The sequence below is a fragment of the Mustelus asterias genome, chromosome 1, assembly GCF_964213995.1.
Source record: "Mustelus asterias chromosome 1, sMusAst1.hap1.1, whole genome shotgun sequence".
NCBI lineage: Eukaryota > Metazoa > Chordata > Chondrichthyes > Carcharhiniformes > Triakidae > Mustelus > Mustelus asterias.
In genome coordinates, this window is record NC_135801.1 from 111,183,702 (window position 1) to 111,202,895 (window position 19,194).

General features: G+C 41.7%; 1 protein-coding gene across 1 annotated transcript in view; it reads right to left on the reverse strand.

Annotated features, from left to right (window-relative positions):
- Window positions 1–2,821: 2,821 nt before the first annotated feature.
- LOC144497972 (gamma-aminobutyric acid receptor subunit alpha-4-like) overlaps window positions 2,822–19,194 on the reverse strand; it is a 56,236-nt gene continuing 39,863 nt past the window's right edge. The window contains exons 8-12 of the mRNA XM_078219453.1: window positions 7,544–7,776; window positions 6,925–6,942; window positions 3,323–3,367; window positions 3,266–3,268; window positions 2,822–3,010 (exon numbers count right to left, since the gene is read on the reverse strand). Coding sequence (XP_078075579.1) covers window positions 2,822–3,010; window positions 3,266–3,268; window positions 3,323–3,367; window positions 6,925–6,942; window positions 7,544–7,776 — 488 coding nt within the window. The remainder of the gene's footprint in view (window positions 3,011–3,265; window positions 3,269–3,322; window positions 3,368–6,924; window positions 6,943–7,543; window positions 7,777–19,194) is intronic.

Consider the following 19,194-nt stretch of genomic DNA (forward strand, 5'->3'; position numbering starts at 1 on the left):
TTGCATGCATAACACAGCTTTGCACCTATTTCTGGTGCGGAGCTGACGGCGCTGGAAATCCGGCGCTGGGAGATACGCTCGGGACCGGACGCCCAGCGCGGATCACGCTAATCTGGCCCCGCTGAAATCTCCCGGCCTGCTGCACTAAAAATCAAGTGCAGCAGCTTGGGAGAATCACGCCCTTTGAATCGAGATCATAGAAATCATAGAAATCCTACAATGCAGAAGGAGGCCATTCGGCCCATCGAGTCTGCACCGACCACAATCCCACCCAGGCCCTACCCCCCACATATTTACCCGCTAATCCCTCTAACCTACGCATCTCAGGGGCAATTTTAACCTGGCCAAACAACCTAACCCGCACATCTTTGGACTGTGGGAGGAAACCGGAGCACCCGGAGGAAACCCACGCAAACACGAGGAGAATGTGCAAACTCCACACAGACAGTGACCCGAGCCGGGAATCGAACCCGGGACCCTGGAGCTGTGAAGCAGCAGTGCTAACCACTGTGCTACCGTGCCGCCAAGATGACTTGGCTCTGACGAAGGATCAGCCAGACTTGAAACATTGACTCTACTCTCTCCCCACAGGTGCTGTCAGACATGCTGAGATTTTCCAGCATTTTCTGTTTTTGTTTCAGATTCCAGCATCCGCAGTATTGTCTATGAAACCATTGATTTAGTGATTAGCTACAGTAAAAGGGGCAAATAAGTTCCTGGGTTACATTAATAGAAGAATAAAATAGAAATTTAAGAACATTTATTGCTGTGGTAAAAAGCACTAGTTAGACTCCAGGCAGAATTTTCTCGTCCTGCCCACCACCGGAACCGTGGCAGGCGGGACACGGACACGGACCATGCAAAGGTCTGTTGACCCCGGGCAGGATTTTCCGGTCTTGGGACGAGTGCGGCCGGAAAAATTCCTGCCCTCTATCTTAGGTTTGCATTGCATTCTGGACCAAAGTTGTAGGAAGTCTATCATTGCCCTTGATAGTGACACAAAGGCAAGTCAGAGGATAACTCTGGGCATCAAGAATTTAAATAACAGAAAATTTTAGAAAAACTCAGCAGGTCTGGCCACATCTGTGGAAAGCAAAAACAGAGTTATTGTTTTGTGTCCGTATGACTCTTCTTTAGAGTCACACTCATCTTCAGCTCTGAAAAAGGGTCATATGAAAGAGAGTTAAGACAGAGGTAAAGGAAAACCCAACACAAACATTCACTGTTTCGCCTCTCATTTAGCTAACATAGCAGATAATACCTCATACCCGTAAAGGTAAACACCTCACTGAGGGGACAAATTAATGGATAAAATGGGAAGGATAATAAATTAGGAAGTTAATAAAAAAGGGAGGTGAAGTGAACTTTTTAGTCCCACAAAGGGCAGTAGTGTTGTGAAAGAAGGAGCTAGAAAAGTTCATCAAAGCAAACATTTTCAAGGAGCATTGGACTAAATACATTCCTGGAGAGTAGAGAAATTGATGAATATGGTGAATAAGGTGATCAGTATGATTGATTTAGAAAAATTAAACAAGCTCAATGGGATAGAACTATATCAGCAGCCAGTTTCAGAAATCAAGTTGGCAATTTGTCCACATTGGGCCACACGTAGGTAGGCAGACACTGCTTAGGCCATGGCAGTCATTGAACAATCCTGAGTAGAACAGGCCTATAGCTACTCAAAACAGGCCAATTTTATCAAGGGGCCAAAAACAGGCATGAGGCCCTTTATTTACATACGTAAAGTGCCTAACATCTGTTTTAGGTATCCATTTCTCAAGCCGTTGACATTCCCATTTCAGAAAGAGAAATGGATTCAGCTGTACAGTAATATATAATCAACAAAATAAGTCACTGAACATGACCAAGTCCTTGTGCAGCCTGACATCACGGTGTGGGAGCATCGTGGGTTGAAGTTGAATGTGAATACAATGAAAACTTTCTCTTGCCCTTGTGGTTTAACTGTTCTGTTTTTATCAGGTTTGATTTACTCGAAGGTGTGTCTCTTCCCTGTCACTTGAAGTAAACGTGAGTTCATTGTTAATATTCTGACCTCATCTCATTTTAGCTACATTCTATTTCTATCAAGACTACATAGGCACTTTTCCAGCTATTTGAAACACGTACTTTTAAAAATGTTGTTGGTGTTTCCAAACTTACCGTAAAACAAAATATAATTTGAAAATAATAGTTGCTATAAAAATACCAAAGGGTGAATTATTTTTCTTTTTTATGTTGAGGCTAGCCTGAAAAAGAGGACATCGCGCATTAAAATATGTCAAACTGCCACAGAAAAATTAATCTTTTGTTCAGTGGATTTTCAAGCTGCAGAGTTAAAAATTACTTTAACTTGACTTGAATCCAGACATAAAAGCAGAAATTCTGAAGAAGGGGTCCAGCTGTTGCTGGTAACATGAATTTGTTATTTCTCCTTCAGTTGCTGATGAGCCTGCAGTATATTTCTTGTATTACTGTTCTGTTTTTTTTAAAATACAGATGTTTATCTGTGTTTGTTCTTTGTGCCACCCCTTTCTTTTCAATGCTGATTACGTTCGTATATTCCACTTCCTAATTCTTTATTTGAGTCTTAGGCAAATCATTGTGCCATGTAGGAGGAGAACAGCAGCAATACAAACTTATCCTCAGCATTAAGCTATGGTAATTCTATGTATGTGAGTACCGTTCAATTGAAATCAGCCATTACTGAGAACCCTACTGTCTGTACACAATAGATTAATAAACCTTAAATGAAACCCCTGCATTATTCCATGGATTAGGAATTGTTCTAAAAGATAATACAATTTTTTCTGTAGCAGCAAAATTACAAATCACCTTCTGTTTTTTCCATGGTATCTTTGGAGAGGTAGACTACCCAGTAGACCATGTTAAATGCACCAAATGTTACCGGAAAAAGTATGCGAGCATATTTGTCAATTTTGCTGGTCCCATTATTCGCAGGTGAAGCTGCAGGGGGGGCTGGGGCAGACACAAGAATGGTGGGTGAAGAATGCTTCGAGGTTTGTCCAAATAGTCTGGATGGTGGTGGCAGGTTCTGTTCAAGTGCTGCTCCAGATTGGCGATGAACTGGTGTGGGTCTCAGTGAGGTTATTGTGGGAGTGCAAGGAGGGGGTGGTGGTGTGCTTCTCAGCAATGCCATTGTCGGGGATGCATGGGTGTGCCCAAATTTACTGGGACTTGGCAGAGAAGAGGGAGGCGCAATAGTTGAGGGAGGTACCTGGCCAATTATGGATGATCTTGGTATCACGCTCTTGCTTTCATTCCCCAAGTGATCTCTTTGACTGCCAAGAATATCAGATTGCACCAAGAAGTTCATTCTCTTCCTCAAATTGCCATTTGAGTCAGGGTGCTTTAAGAGAAGGGAGAAAGAACATTGCTTCAATAGCAGAAAGTAAGAATTGACACTGCATTTACTGGCTGAAAATCATTACATGTCATGGATTTTGTGGATCAACCAACAATAATGTCTATAAGCTGAATGTTTTTTAGCTGTTCATCAGGTAAAACTGAACCATTTAATCACAGAAAACTTTAGAATCTGGATTCTCAGCAACAATATCAAGGGAACCAACTCTCCAAATGTCTGTTCAGTCCATTTTCAGAACTAAACTACTGAAGCCCAGTAGATGTGAGAATATTGATGTAGGTGCTGAATGAAAGCTTATTGTCCAGACAAATGTATTTTACCCAGCAATTATTGATTTGCATCTATACTTCACAAAGTAGAATGCCAATCCACAGGTGGCTGTACACAGAACAGAGTTGTTTTTCCACAGCAAAGGGAAATTTGAGAGCAATTTGCTCAAATTGCTTTTGCATGCCTATCATCCCCATTCAAATCATCCAAGTTGAATGCCTGCAAGCAGACTAGTTGCATAATAGGATAGATCATACGGAGAAGAAGGGAAATTACTATAAATGGTAAATATATATGCAAACTATGTGTAAATTTGTTCAATAGGAGTCTGAAGGTCACAGACCAGGACTTTCCAAAGTTCAATCTTCAGTCTGCACTGAGATAGTTAATATTGGCTAGTTGGAGGTGTGAACATTGCCACAATTTCCACTCCTGATCGTCAGCCTAAGATTATAGAAAAGTTGAAGGTCTGAAAAATAACATGGCACTGCCTTGTCCACCTTCCAACTATCACAATTTGATCTTTAAGGTAAAATTGAGAAGGTATGAATGGACTGCTCTAAAAAGGGCATGTACCTGAGGCCCAGAAATGCCCTTGAGGAGCAGAGTTCCATCTTAGTAAAATCAACTCATCCACATGAGGTTAATTATCATAGTTATTGTCAGTCTTCCCCAAGGTGCATGAGTACTGATCAATCAGCTACAGATATGGAATTTTTCTCTTTAGCCTCAAGAATTTTTTAATCCATTTTTTGAAAATTATTTGAAGTTGACAGGGCTAATCTTAAAAGCTTTAGTCAAGTAAGGGTTACATTGATCCTTTTTTTGAATGATGTAAGCTGTGTGGGCATTAGTCGTGATCTGGAGGAATGGGTCATCCACCCATCGTACAACCCACTAAATTTTTATCCCATTGAAATCAATGGTACAAGAATTGGGTGGATTCTAGCATGGGCAGATCGATAAGCTCTTCCACACTACCAGCCAGATAGAAAGATAAATATGATTTCACCTCCGTGTGAATGAGTGCGTGATTGATTGTAACTTGCTGAAATTGATGTTGCTGGGATAGTAAAGGATTCAAAATGGACTTACTTCCCGATAAATTCCAATAAACTGCCCACTACCTGAGGCTCAGAAATGCCCTTGAGGAGCAGAGTTCCATCTTAGTAAAATCAACTCATCCACATGAGGTTAATTATCATAGTTATTGTCAGTCTTCCCCAAGATGCATGAGTACTGATCAATCAGCTACAGATATGGAATTTTTCTCTTTAGCCTCAAGAATTTTCTTATCCATTTTTTGAAAATGATTTGAAGTTGACAGGGCTAATCTTAAAAGCTTTAGTCAAGTAAGGGTTACATTGATCCTTTACTACTGGGTGACTGAAGTGCCTGCACTTCAGGCTCCCTTAAACATGCAAATCTGGAACCTATGGCTAACATTGGACTCCCATTATTTTGCAAGATAGAACTAGTCGGAGTGTGCTCTGTGAGGCCCCAAAAAGATAATCTGGCCTGCTGCAGCCTCAGGCTCTGCCTTTCAGTGATTGCAACCCTTTGCTGTACACTACAGCCTGCAACTAGGTGGCCCTGGGTTGAATGTATTTGCCCAAGTTAAGCAAATTTCAATGGTATGCCCATTGGGTAACCGAAGCATGTGTTTTGATCATCACTGTTGGAATGAAAGGCTCCCTCCCTCAGCCAGTCATTGAAAAGTTAAAATCAACATCTGTTTGTAGATAGGAATGTAAGGTCGAGATTACAGTCAGATCAGCCATGAATGACAGAGCAAGTTCAATGGGCTGAGTGGCCTACTCATGCTCCCAATTTGTATGTTGATATGTATTGGTTTATGCAATGCTTTACATGCTATTTACAGATCTATGCAAAAGAGCATTTACAATATATGCAAGAGTCATCAGTTTTTCATGGGGGGCAATGGAGAGTGCAGCCAGTAGAGCAGCTATATGTGAAAGCTATAATGGGAAGGATGTTGATTTGGTTTCTGTCCATATGAAGGCTTTGTCCAGTGCCAGGCATGTGCTCCATCATCTGTTACACAAGGTATCCTCAGCTGACCTGCTGCTGGATCAGTGTGTTCCTTGCAACAATAGTGGCCTGCGAGAATTCCTCTCCGTGGGCTTCACAAGCCCATCCTGTGTCATATCTGTGTGGTCCACCTCGCCTTTCTGCCTCCTCTGGCTCTTATTCTCCATTTCCTTCTTAGTCTTCCTCTTTTTCTTCCAATGATATGTTCCTCTATAGTACTTTGTCTCCTCAAGTGTCACATCCATCTGGTGTACCATGTGCAGCACACGATGACCATGCAAGAGAAGCTGGCAAGCAAATATTGCCTGCTCATTCAGTGTCCTGGTGTGAGGGTGGCTCTCATTGTTCTAATACTGGGACTCTGTTAGAAGACCCCTCAGCACGGGCAGAAGCCACCTCCTCAGAGGATAGCCCTTGTATCCGAAAATCCATCCATTAGGAGTTGGGGAAGAAGAGTTGAGGCAGCTTTGACTCACGAGTCCTGGCAACCTCCTGAAAGCATTCACAAACGTGCAAGCTCCCCCTATGATCACAGACCACCTGGACACTGATGCAATGATATCCCTTCTTGTAAATTAATATGTCTGGTCTTTCCATAGCTGCCTTCATGGCCATATGGGTGCAGTCTATGATGCCGTGGACCTGGGGAAAGGCGACTATTTACAGGAAACCCTCTGTCTTTGCTAGGTCATTTCTGTCGGGAAACTGATGAAGACAATGACCCCTGTGAAGATGGCATCTACAACAGCAAGGAAGCAGCGGTGAGCAGATGACTGAGATATTCCACAGGGGTCAGCAGTAAAACGCTGAAATGAAGCCAAGGTGAAGAAGTTCAGGGCCACGGTCATCTTCAATGTTACCGACAGGGCCTGTCAATGGGTGATTCTAGCTCTCTCCTCCTGCACTGATGTTCGGACATCCCCAGATAAGTGAGCCTGATGCAATAACATGGACACACGGAGCTTGGACTATTCTTAGCTCCTTCTCCTCCTCCATGTTGGCTGCTGGGGTTGTGACTCTTGCTGCCTGTAAATCTTTCTTCCTGGCATGCAAGGCTACTGCTACAGCTGCTTGGCCTGAATGGCAGGCAGGTATAAGGGAGCTGCATCCATGTCCAATGGCAGACTTCTTCCCTTGGGGTCAAGATTTAGCCTGGCTGAATGGACTGATGCCCCACTGGTGGTAGCATTTTGTCCAGACTCTTTTTATTCAGGGACCGCAATCCTGTCTCCATCCTTTTTCTATTGTTTCAAATCTAGGATCTTCCTGAGGCTTTTCTGGCCAAAGTGCAGCAAAAGTTTCTTTACTTGCAGCTTTTTCAGGATTTTTGCACACTGCTGAGGGGGGTCTCTCACTGTGTTGCCAACTGCGTTGAGGAGGCATGGGCTACATTGTCTTCTGAGCTTGCATGACTCTCTCTAAATAGAAAAAGGATTACTTCAGCAGTCCCTTACTGTGCATGTTAGTTCCTGACCTACCCACTTTCCCAGGTTGGTGAAGATGGTGAGTGTTTAAAATGGGGTGAGGATTGCAGATCCGGGTCCTACCCATCTATTCCTTTGCCCACCAATGATGTGGAGATGCCGGCATTGGACTTTGCCCACCAATGTAATTTTTCACTTGCGGGGATGGGAAAATCTGGTCCTTGGTTTCAGTTGCTCACTGGATAAACTCAGTGTTGGGGGGGGCGGTGTCTGATACGTTTTAACAGCAACAACATTGAAGGAGCTGCATTGCTTTGGAAATTAAAGGTATTTTTTCAGTTACACCATTCGACATCATTACAGTAACTATTGATAAAGCTATTACCTGAAGTATAACCTCTGAGGCAGACACTGTCTTTATCGGAGTCAGTGAAGATGTAGCTGGAGGCTTGGCTGCCCTTTTTTTGGCTTTTTCGGCTTGTACATTTGTGAAGTAGTTAACAGCAGCAAATTCGATCAGAGCAGAGAAGACAAATGCAAAGCAGACTGCAATGAACCAGTCCATGGCTGTGGCGTAGGAGACCTTTGGCAGAGAGTGTCGAGCACTGATGCTCAGCGTTGTCATGGTTAGAACTGTTGTTATACCTTTAATTGAGAAAATAAATTGTTTTATTGGAAGAGGAATACAAGCAGACGCCCCAAGCACAAGAACAGCAATATTAAACAAGTGCCTTTTTTGTAATATGCATATATAAGCTATTCTTTTGTATCAAGTAGATTTTTATTTGTATACTAACCTCCATTGTGGCGTCTGTGAATTCAAAATGTTTGTCAGGGCACTCAAGCCAAACTATGGCCTAAGAAAATAACTTGGAGCTCAAATTAAGGTTGGGTGAAAATTTACGTTCCGTATAATAGCATCATTTAAAGTGACAAAGCCCATTGGAGCTATCCCCATTTCACAAATATAAAACAGATGCCTAAGTGTTGAATATGTGTATGTACATTCGGCAGCAGAAGTGCATTTCCTGCCCGACTGGTAATGGTTTCTATACAGTACAGGTATTCGGGACACATGCCTGAAACAAATGTTAACATTTCTGAAATGTTTATTACTAATTTTATTGTGGAACCAGGAAGAAACAGAGCGCTATTCCCAGAGCCACATGTAATTCATAGGCAGCTGCCAGCCAACACTTGCCCCATCCTGATTGCTTCACCACATTACCATCGGAATACCTCTGTAGGGAGAGACAGAGGAGAGACCTATTTCTGCCAGCACGTCCCAAACAGCAGCTTCCAGAGAGAAAGAGAGAGAGAGAGAAAGATACACCTCTTGCTTCTTTCAAAAGCTGGTAGTAACTTCTTGCTTTTCCCTTTAAACTTAGCTCCTCCCTTTCAGCACATAACTCTGTCAATCAATTTAACCAAAACCCGATTCTGAAACCCCAAGGAAAAAACCAAATATACAAAACTGCATTCACTCAGATTAAAACAAATACATCTCTAGCTAAAATTAAACCTGCATTCTCAGCATGTGAGCTGTCTGTTTCACAGACAAATTGGCACCGTGTGAAACAGAGCTGAATTTCACAAGAAACGTGATATAAATATTTTTCTTAAAGGCACAGTATCATCAAACAGTGTAAGTGCAGCAGAATGAAACCCTTATCTACCCTCACTGTGTGGCTGTAGAGGCTGGGTCTTTAACTATGTTCAAGGCTGAGATAAGAAGATTTTTAATCAGTAAAGGAATCAGGGTTAGGGGGATAAGGTGGGAAAGTGGAGTTGAGGATTATTATATCAGATTAAACATGATCTCATTGAATGGCAAAGTGGACTCGGTGGGTTCAATGGCCTACTTCTGCTCCTGTAGGAGAAGCTATTGCACAAGTGCAGACTTCTGATGCTACACATGCACAATTCCAACAGCAGGGGCCTGACAGACAGAGAGAGTGGTGTCAGGCCTCTGCTGCTGCAGGCAACCTCAACACAGCCACCCCTCCCCCGACAATTGTGGGGGCCTGCAGTCGATCACGAGCCTCACACCACCCGAGATGTCACCCCCCCCCCGTTGTCCAGACCGGTCGCGTCGCCCTCCCTCCCATCGGATTGTGTTGCAGAGTGACAGCAAGAGCACCCTCCCTTCCCATTGGGCTGCCCCTTCAGGTCCTGCCCCCTTCTACCCTGCCCCCTTCAGGCCCCATCTACTTCAGGCCTCACCCCCCCCCCCCAATGAGCAGTGCCAAGGTGCCCAGTGGGCACTGTCCAGCTGCCAGGTTGACAGTGCCAAGGTGCCAGGGTGACACTGCCAGGCTGGCACTGCCCAAGGAGCACCCCCCCCCTGTCCTCAGCTTCCCCGGAGGACCTCAATGGCCTCCGGTTTCACCAGCGAGGCCAACATGACTGTTCCCCATTCATTGGGAGCAGGTGTTTTCCTCGCCGGAAAGAACCTCTCCCAGTGAGGCCGTAAAGGCAAGTAAGCCTGGACGATTCAGCGCTGGGTTCACTAAACAGGTATAAATGGAGCTTTTAATAAATGTGAATAAATTATTCAGCCTCCTGCCCATTTTTGGCGAGAGGCTGACCTCGCCATAAATCCAGCTCTTGTAAAATTGCGAGAGCCGGGAAATCGGGAGTGATTCTGATTTCTCAGCTCTCGGGCGATTTTACAGGCTCACTCTGCCAATCGATGGGTGAGGCAAACCGGTAAAATTCCACTCATCAAATTTGAGGGCTTGATGTTTATTCTATTCAAAGTTCAGTGTAAATAGTCTTAAAATAGTCAAGGATTATTCAGCATGTGTTTTACATGAACTTTGCTTAAATGGTCGATTCTAATTCAATTATAGAAAGACTGAAGTTATGCTAATTGACACATGTATCCCCATCTATCCCATCACCAGGATTGAAGTTTAATTCCAAAAAAACTGGAAAGTTGAGCCGTGTCAGAAGTTAAAATGCAAAATATCTGGAATGGGAAACCACCCCGTTTTGAACCCAAACATCTGTGATTTTAATGGAGGCAGGCCAAGGGGAGGGCAGCCAACCAGCTGACAGGAAATGATTTATTCATTTACATATTATAATGAGGCAGCGTGTTTCCTTTTACCTTTTTGTCCAAGTTTTCCAGGCCTCAGGAAACTCACCAGCCAAACGGAGGTGAGACACTCTCTGGATCCATGAGGTTAGTGCCACTACCCAGTAACCCCTCCCCTACCACCAGAAATGTTCTGATCTCCACCCATGACCATCAGAACAGCTGGCCACCAATTGCACCCACCAACCACTAACTTATCCCACATACACCATCCAACAGTGTACCCTGACCATCAATTACTCCCACCAACCAGCACCAGATGTCTCCCCTGATGGCCTGATCACAGTTAAACCCCTTCATGATCCAGAAACACCTCACCAAAGATGCCCCAACCTACCTGCTCTCATAGGCTTCAGCCTTATGAAGCCTGCTTCCCACACAAAAGGCCTCCAGCCTGTCAATCAGACTAACTGTGAACGCAATCCCCACTTCAAGATATCCTGCAGTTACATTTTGCAGGACATTTGAGAAACGGATTCTTCTTCAACCTGACAGTATCACTCCCACCCAGTAGAGCGTTGAGAACCTTTAGATTATAATTCAAGCCATTGCGCCTTTCACTGTGTTATTGTTTGCTGAGAACTGCCAGTTGACGACATATAAAGCATCGCCAGGAGTTCAGCACAACAAATATAAAAGAAGAGGGAATGTGAATTACGAGCTCTTTCAATACAGATTTCATGGATCCTCAAGGAACCACAAGTCATCAAATTCAGTCTATGGAATCCTGTATGGGTGTGGGATTTGGAAGAAATAAAAGATGGTAAATTAATGATAGGCTTGCTTTAGATCCGTCTCAAGTAAAATATTTTGTGTTTGAAGAAGTGCAGATGAAATAAGGCATGCTCAGAGCAGCACTGACTACAACTGCAATTTCATCCATCATATTTGCCGACCTTAGTACACTGACCTCCAACTTACTAAGGACATTATTTTACATATATTACAACTATGGCAACACTCTATTTACTCTGAAATACATTGAAATGACCTGAGGACTTAAAAAGATATCATAGCATTGAGTACCAAATAAGATATTATATAAACACAATGCTCTTTATTTTGTCCTCATAGACTGCAGGGCCATAGTGAGCCAATTTGGAGTTTTATAATTACAACATAGAGGTTGGCAGCACTCAATGGCAGTCAAGGTAATTTTATTCTTAACTTTCTAGTACCATTCTAATATTCCTTAATGTGCCAATCACACATGTAGCAAACAAGCAATTTATGTGACCATCATCATAATGTTTGTTTATTCAGGACTTCCATTCAAATTGGCATCCAGTTTGGCAAAATAACGGTAAGCATATAAGTGATGGAAAGAGCTCAGTAATGTGAAGAAACAGTTAACTGTTTTTCCTTTTTCTGTTCTCCTTCTGTTGCAATTTACTTTCTCATTAGCTTTGTTCCAATTACTCTAATTTATCTTATTCCCCGATCCTGTTACTTACAACAATGGCTTTTTCAATGGAAATTCCCTTACCTAATGTGTTTAAAAGAATAAATGCAAGGAGATCAGGCAGCGTGAGAGGTGCTTTGTGATCACCTAGTATCTGAGAACAAAGATAAACATAGCTTGCATTGGCAGCCGTGCTGTGTAAGAGTATTAGGCACCCTAGACGAACCTTCAGCCTCGCAGGCAACCACCCTGCCCCCAATTAACCTTCAAAAATGAATTTTGTTCATTAGTCTGAATAAAAGTTCTGCATTTCGGAAGGCAAAATCGGAAGACAGGTTCTATTTGAATGGGTGTAAATTGAGAGAAGTGGATACTCAGCGAGATCTTGGAGTCCTCATGCATCAGTCGCTGAAAGTAAGCATGCAGGTATAGCAGGCAGTAAAGATGGCAAATGGTATGTTGGCCTTCATAGCAAAAGGATTTGAGTATAGGAATATTTTACTGCAATTGTGTAGGGCATTGGTGAGGCCACACCTGGTGTATTGTGTGCAGTTTTGGTGTCCTTATCTGAGGAAGGGTGTTCTTGCTATAGAGGGAGTGCAGCAAAGGTTTACCAGGCTGATTCCTGGGATGGCAGGACTGCCAAATGAGGAGAGACTAAGTCGGTTAAGATTATATCCATTGGAGTTTAGAAGGGTGAGAGGGGATCTCATAGGAATTTATAAAATCCTAACAGGGTTAGATTCGGATAGAATGCTCCTAATGGTGAGGGAGTCCAGAACTGGAGGTCATAGTTTGAGGATAAGGGATAAGCCTTTTAGGACTGAGGTGAGGGGAAATTTCTTCACCCAGAGAGTGGCAAATGTGTGGAATTCACTACCACAAAAAGTAATTGAGGCCAAAACATTGTGTGACTTCAAGAAAGAATTAGATATAGCTCTTGAGGCTAAAAGGATCAAGGGATATGGGTGGGAAGGCGGATCAGGATATTGAATTTGATGATCAGCCATAATCAAAATGAATGGTGGAGCAAGCTCGATGAGCTGAATGGCCTACTCCTGCTTCTATTTCCTATGTATGTTTCTATGTATTTATAATTGCAGATTTATTTTACATGAAAAAGGAGACTATTATGATACCAGTTGTACATTCTTATTGCTCTACACTTTTTCCAGAATATGTACAAGAAGAAATGCACATTATAATATGCAACGTGGCTCACATGATGTAAATCTAGGTGTTGCATTTCACATACCCCATCGAGGGTGGTTTTGGCAGCAGGGGGCACGTAAAGCAAGATGGGTGCCCACCCAGTTAGAGCTCACCCCCATAATACAGGGAAGGCAGATAAATCAGCAGCCTGCCCACCATATTTAAATAGGGAACCAAGGTTATCAAGCTAATTGACCTTGATAATACACTGCCATGCCATCAGTTGTTTGACATGGGCAGTGGGGCAGGAATGGGCAGCCCAATTGTTTACATCCTCTCTTCAAAGGGCAGGAAGGAATGGGAAGCACTATTTCCATGTGTTGCCCTTTGTGGACTGGGTGTTCCTACTTTTTCTTCTTCCTTCCAGCCGGCTGCATAACCCCATCCACACACCTTCCCTAACCAAGATACTGGACTTACCGGTGTCTGAGAATCACTTTTTCCTTATCCCTATTTCAGTCCCAGCAATGCTACTAATGTGATCTTGGCACTGCCAAGACTCATGGAGCTACTAGCCAATTAGAATAGCCAGTAGCTCCAGAGAGGAAGAGGTGAAAGTCCCACATGCCCTTTGTTAAACCTGCCCAGAGTGTGTTTTGACTGCAGGGCAGGGTGGCACCAGGTGGGCCGGCTCCATGCCAACTTTGCTTCCAGGGCATCGAGTCCATCCGACACAACCCACTAACCTGTCCCCTTCCTCCTCACCCCCACCACCATACTATTCAGCCCAATGTGTTGCTGCAACGGGTACTAAATGATTTTATGCCCAATTTACACAATCAATAATCATTAGGATAGAATGTACTAGATTAAATTATGTTATTTGATATTATGGTTCACAGTTTTGGAGTAGCGATGCAGAAATATAGATTTGTGGAACTGTCGCATAAAAGAATGAGGAATATAGTATACAATTTTTGAAAAGACTGCAATGTAAATAGTTGAAAATCTATCTGTATGTTAGTATATGTGGATATATATCAATAGATCTGGACCTTTCATTTCCAATGCTGAAGTCTGTTTAGTTACTTACATTGATTCATGAATAGTTCATTAATTATTTTGTCGCTGCCCCACAACCACCTTGCTCCCCTCCCCCCACCCGCCGACAAAAAATATTTGACTAGGTGACTGCCTAGTTTGCCTAGTGGTTGCACCAACTCCGATTGGCAGACAGTTAATGCAGGAGAGTGGGGAGAACAGAGTAATTGCAGAACTGAGTGGTTTGTTAACAAGTGGGAATATGGTGCAGGTGGAAACCCGGAGCAGATGGGGAAGAGGTGCCACTTTTTTATCCTTTCTTGTAGCTCCACCATCTGCAAAGTGTTTTTCTTCTGTCCCTAAGCTAGGAAACTTTAACTTGCTGTTAGTTTATTAAATTAGCAACTTAAATGAGAAAATTGATTAAATGAAAAGAATAGATCCAATTAAAAAATACTCAACTAATTAACTAATCAAGTCAATAACTAAATAAGACTAGATAAACATGGCATGGCAGGTGGTGTGCTGTAACTACAGGATGCAGGAGGTTTTGGAGGACATTTCTATCTCCAACAACTATATTTGTATTAAGTGTCTGCAGCTGGAGAAACTTCAACTCTGAGTAGTTAAGCTGGAGTCTAAGCTGAAGATATAGCTTGGTATCAGGGATGGAGAGAGTTATCAGAACACTTTGTTCAGGAGGCAGTTACACCCATTAGATTAAGTAGAACATTAGAGTTGGTCAACGATTAGGGAGAGGAGGGTATGGCTGTGAGTTAGGCAGGTACGGAGATCCATCATGTAATAATGAAGGAGCCTCAATGCTTGACTTGATGAACAGGTACGAGGTACCTGCCACCTGTGTGGATGAGAATAAGGACTGCAATGTGGATGAACAAACTGACTTCGGCAGCATGGAGACCATTCAAGTGGCGTAAGTGCAAAGGATTGATAGGGTAACAATGCAGTCAGGAAAATACAGCATCCTCAGCCAGGAGTTCTGACCATTTTGTTGCTTACCTGATGCCAAGATTTCGGACATCTCCACGCAGCTGGTGAAGAACTCAAGCAAGAGCGAGCAAATCGTTTTAGTCAATATAGGAAACAGCAACATAGATACATTGTGGAGTTTGGATCTAAATTAAAAAGCAGAACCTCAAAAATAGAAATTTCTGGATTGGTACATGAGTGACCCCGGATTACTATATGGATAAACAGATTAGACAGTTAAGTGCATAGCTGACCGAATGATGTGGGAGGCAAGGGTTTTGATTCATGGACCACTGGCATCAGTACTGGGTAAAGATGGAGCTATTCAGTTTGGATGAACTGCTTAAACTAGGCTGTGACATGTGTCCTGAAAAGACAAATAACCAGGGTGGTAGGCTGAGGTTAAACTATTGAAGTTGGTCTTGTAGGATTCAGAAAGAAAAAAATCAAAAACAAATGTCAAGAATAAAGCGATGTTGTGGGTTAAATAAGCAGAGTGAGTTAGGAAGGGACAAAAGGCATTAGAGGTAAAGGTGACATCAGGGAAAATTTGAAGAGCATCAAAACTAAAGCATTAAACCTGAATGTGTGAAGCATTCACAATAAATTAGATGAATTAATAGCACAGTTAAAAGTTAATAGGTTTCTTCTAATAGATATTGATGCTTGCAAAGTGGCCAGATCAGGAATAAAATATTCCTGGACACTTAACTTTTAGAAGAGAAAGGCAACATGGAAATGGAAGACAGTTTTCCCAGATAATAAAAAATGGGATAAAGACAGCAGAGAGAAAGGATCTTAGCTCAGTTAATCAAGATGTGGTATCAGTTTGGGTGGAGTTCAGAAGCAGCAAACTTTTGTGGGAATTGTTCAGAAGCTCCACTAACTGTAGTTGTAGTGTAGAGCAGAGGACATTCGAGGCACATGTAATAAGGGTAATAAAATAATCATGAGGATCCTTAATCGTCGTACAGACTGGACAAACCAAATTTGTAGTCATAGGCCGAAAACGTCCGTCCTCATTCACGGCTGGGATTCTCCGGTGCTGCTGAAAGTGAATGGAGTTTGGTTGGAACACTAAATTCTCTGCTCCAATTGCAGTGGGAAGGCCACAGACAAGATCGGAGAATCCTGCCCATAGTGTGGAAGGTGAGTTTATGGAATCTGCACAACATATCTTTCCAGTTCCTTACAACAGAGAACCAACTAGGAAACAGGCTATTTTGGACCTGGTATTGTTCAAGGGCAAAGCTTTTAACAAATTGCTTTTTGTAAAGAGGCCTTCAGGGAAGACGGACCATTACATTATCACATTTTATATTGAATTTTGAAAGTTAGTTAGGCCCGAAACTAGGTCCTAAATCAAAACAAAGCAAACTATATAGGTATGTGGGGTAGGTTAGATAAGAAAACTACATTAGAAAATATGACAGTAGACATGCAATGGCTAACAACTAAATAATTGATACAAAATTTGCAGCAGGTACACATTTCGTAAAGGCACAAAAATTCTACAGAAAAAGTTGTGCAAACGTGACCAGGAGGAGGAGATAAAAATAGCATTTCATCACAGCATGAGGCTTACGATGTTGCCATAAGGATTGGTAAGTTTAAGGAGTGAGAGGATTTTAGAATTCAGCATAGGGGTCCAAAAATTGATAAGGAAAAAGAAAAAAGGATTTATGAATAGACCAAGGGGCATAAAATTGATTATATATATTCCTATAGTGTTGTGAACATTAATTTAAAATGTCATTAGCTGGACATATATTACTTTACAATATCATCGGCTGGACATACACTTGTATTGAATTATTTTGAAAAGAACACTTTTCCGAAACAAAGGACATTGGCTTACAGTAGCTACTATTGTATTTGTGTACAACACAAGCTGCTTTTATGGAGGCACTGAGTTAATGGAAACCTCAGAAAGAGGTCACATGTACCAGCTCAGGTATAAAGAGATATCAGATTTAGAAAAGTCAGAGAGAGACTGCCAAAGGGGCAAAAGGCTTACCCTATCTACTTATATTCTGAAACTTTTCTCATAAAAGATGAGCTGTTTGTGATTAAAAAACACACCAGAAGACCTCATTGCTGAAAACTAAGAGTTCTTAAAGGAGAATTCTGAATAAACATGATTATCTCCAGTGAGAAATCACAAGAACCAGCTAAGGATCATATCCCTTAATCTATAAACAAGCATCTGGATACTCTGAACATTTCTTTTCCTGACTTTAATTATTACTTGGCCAAGTTTTTAATATCTGAAACTCTTCAGAGTTTTATTTATTATCACAGAGTTTTTGGGGGAGTATGCATGTTTTTTGGATTAGTAGTTAGTTGGACATATCCGTACATTTAAAACCTTCTATTAATAATTTCTGCGCCTTTATCCAGGTAAGGTTTAGTAATAAAAATAATTCTTTACTTGTTAATTTAAGAAACCTGGCTGGCTAATTTCTAGCAGTAAGACATACACAGTTAAATAAACATTAAATTGGTAACATTGGCTTTTTAAATTCAAACTCTGGAGTGGGACAGAGAGGAATCAGTTCATTGCTGTTAACCTGGTTGCAACAATAGGATTATTGAAAGTTAAGCATGGGCCCACTAGAGGCTGAGAGAGGTGAGATTACAACGGAGGTTGAGAAAGTAGCAGAGACATTAGCCAAATACTTTTGTTGGAATTTTATGATCCTGTTGCGGTGGGGACGGGGCCAGAAAATGCAGCAGGCCATTCGAAACTCCATTGACTTCAATGGGACTGGAAGATCCCACCAGCAGAAGGGGTCATAAAATTTCCATCCCTTGTATGTGTCTTCACAGTGGAAGACACAAAACAAATTCTGGAAATAATGTGAAAGCAAGAGTCTAGCAAGTATGGGGAACTTGAAGAAGTCTATGCAAGGAAAGAAACATTACTGAAGAAATCAATATGATTAAATGGCAACAAATCCCCTGAATCTGATGATCTGCATCCTAGAATTTTAGAAGAGGGAGCTGCAGAGATAGTGGATGCATTGGTTTTAATCTCCCAGAATTCATTGGATGCCAGAACATTTCCCTAGAACTGAAAGGCACCAAAAATAACCATGGTATTTCAGAAATGGGAAAGGTAATAAAGAGGGAGGATTAGCTGAACATCAATAGTAGGCACAATGCTAGAATCTATCCTTCGGATAACAGGAAACTTTGAAAATCACAATATGATTAAGCAGAAGCAATTCAGATTTATGAAAGGATGTTTGACAAATCTATTGAGTGTGTTTTTGAAGATATAACCATAGTTACTATGTAGCTGCAGTAGATAGATAATGGGGAATCAGTAACTCTATTGTATTTGGATTTTCAAAAGGCGTTCTATAAGGTTCTACACAAAAGATTATTTCATCAAATAAGGACTCATGGGGTTGGGGTAAACATATTAGCACAGGTTGAGGATTAATTAATGGACAGAAAAAATAATTGGAATAAATGGGACTTTTTGGGTTGGTAGGCTGTAAGTAGCAGGGTGTGGCAAGGATCAGTACTTTGGCTTCAGCTATTTACAATCTATATTAACAGTTTAAATGAAAAGATCCCCCATGCGCACATACGAATCACAAACTGCAACAACTTCATCTGGCATACAGTGTTGCACAATTTAGCATCTTACAATAAAATTCTCATTGAAGAACCCTCTCCATATATTTTTCAAATACATTGAAAAACTTTGGCAATAATTTTGCTCAATATACAAGTTGCAAATTTGTTAGATCAGTGCAGCAACCTGGAATCTGTTTGCTGGCTTTTTATATTTCCAACTTATAGAATGAGAATATTCACGCAGCAATTAATAGTTGTTTTATGATATTAAGGATCACAATTGGTCAGTGGCATGTACTGAATCTGATGCAGTTTCCTTTATATTTCCTATTACATCATGCCGAGCAATTCAAGGTTGGAAATATATGATAGCAAAATGTTTTCTATTTCAGTAACACACCTGTGCAGATCTGAATGTACATGTTAGTAAAATTCATACTTTTGCGAAACTAACATTTGCTCTCCTCAATATGAACAAAATGTGTATGTTGGCCATTGTACACATCAATGTAACTCTATTGGCTAGAATGTGGTTTAAACTGATTTTGGGGCATGGGGTCATGGTTTGCTGAGTGGGGTGAAGAGTTTCAATTACCACCCTATCTACATGATTTCTGTATTGGCACAAGCAGCTCCAGCTGCTGCTTTGGCCTGCATGCTGTTTGCAGTCTCTATGTACAACAGGAGGCCAAGCAGCATTATTTGCCAATCTTAAAGGTTCAGTGCCTATTAAAGAGAGACAGAAAATCAATTTTCAACATTGGAAGGAAAATGTAGCAGTCAAGGGAGA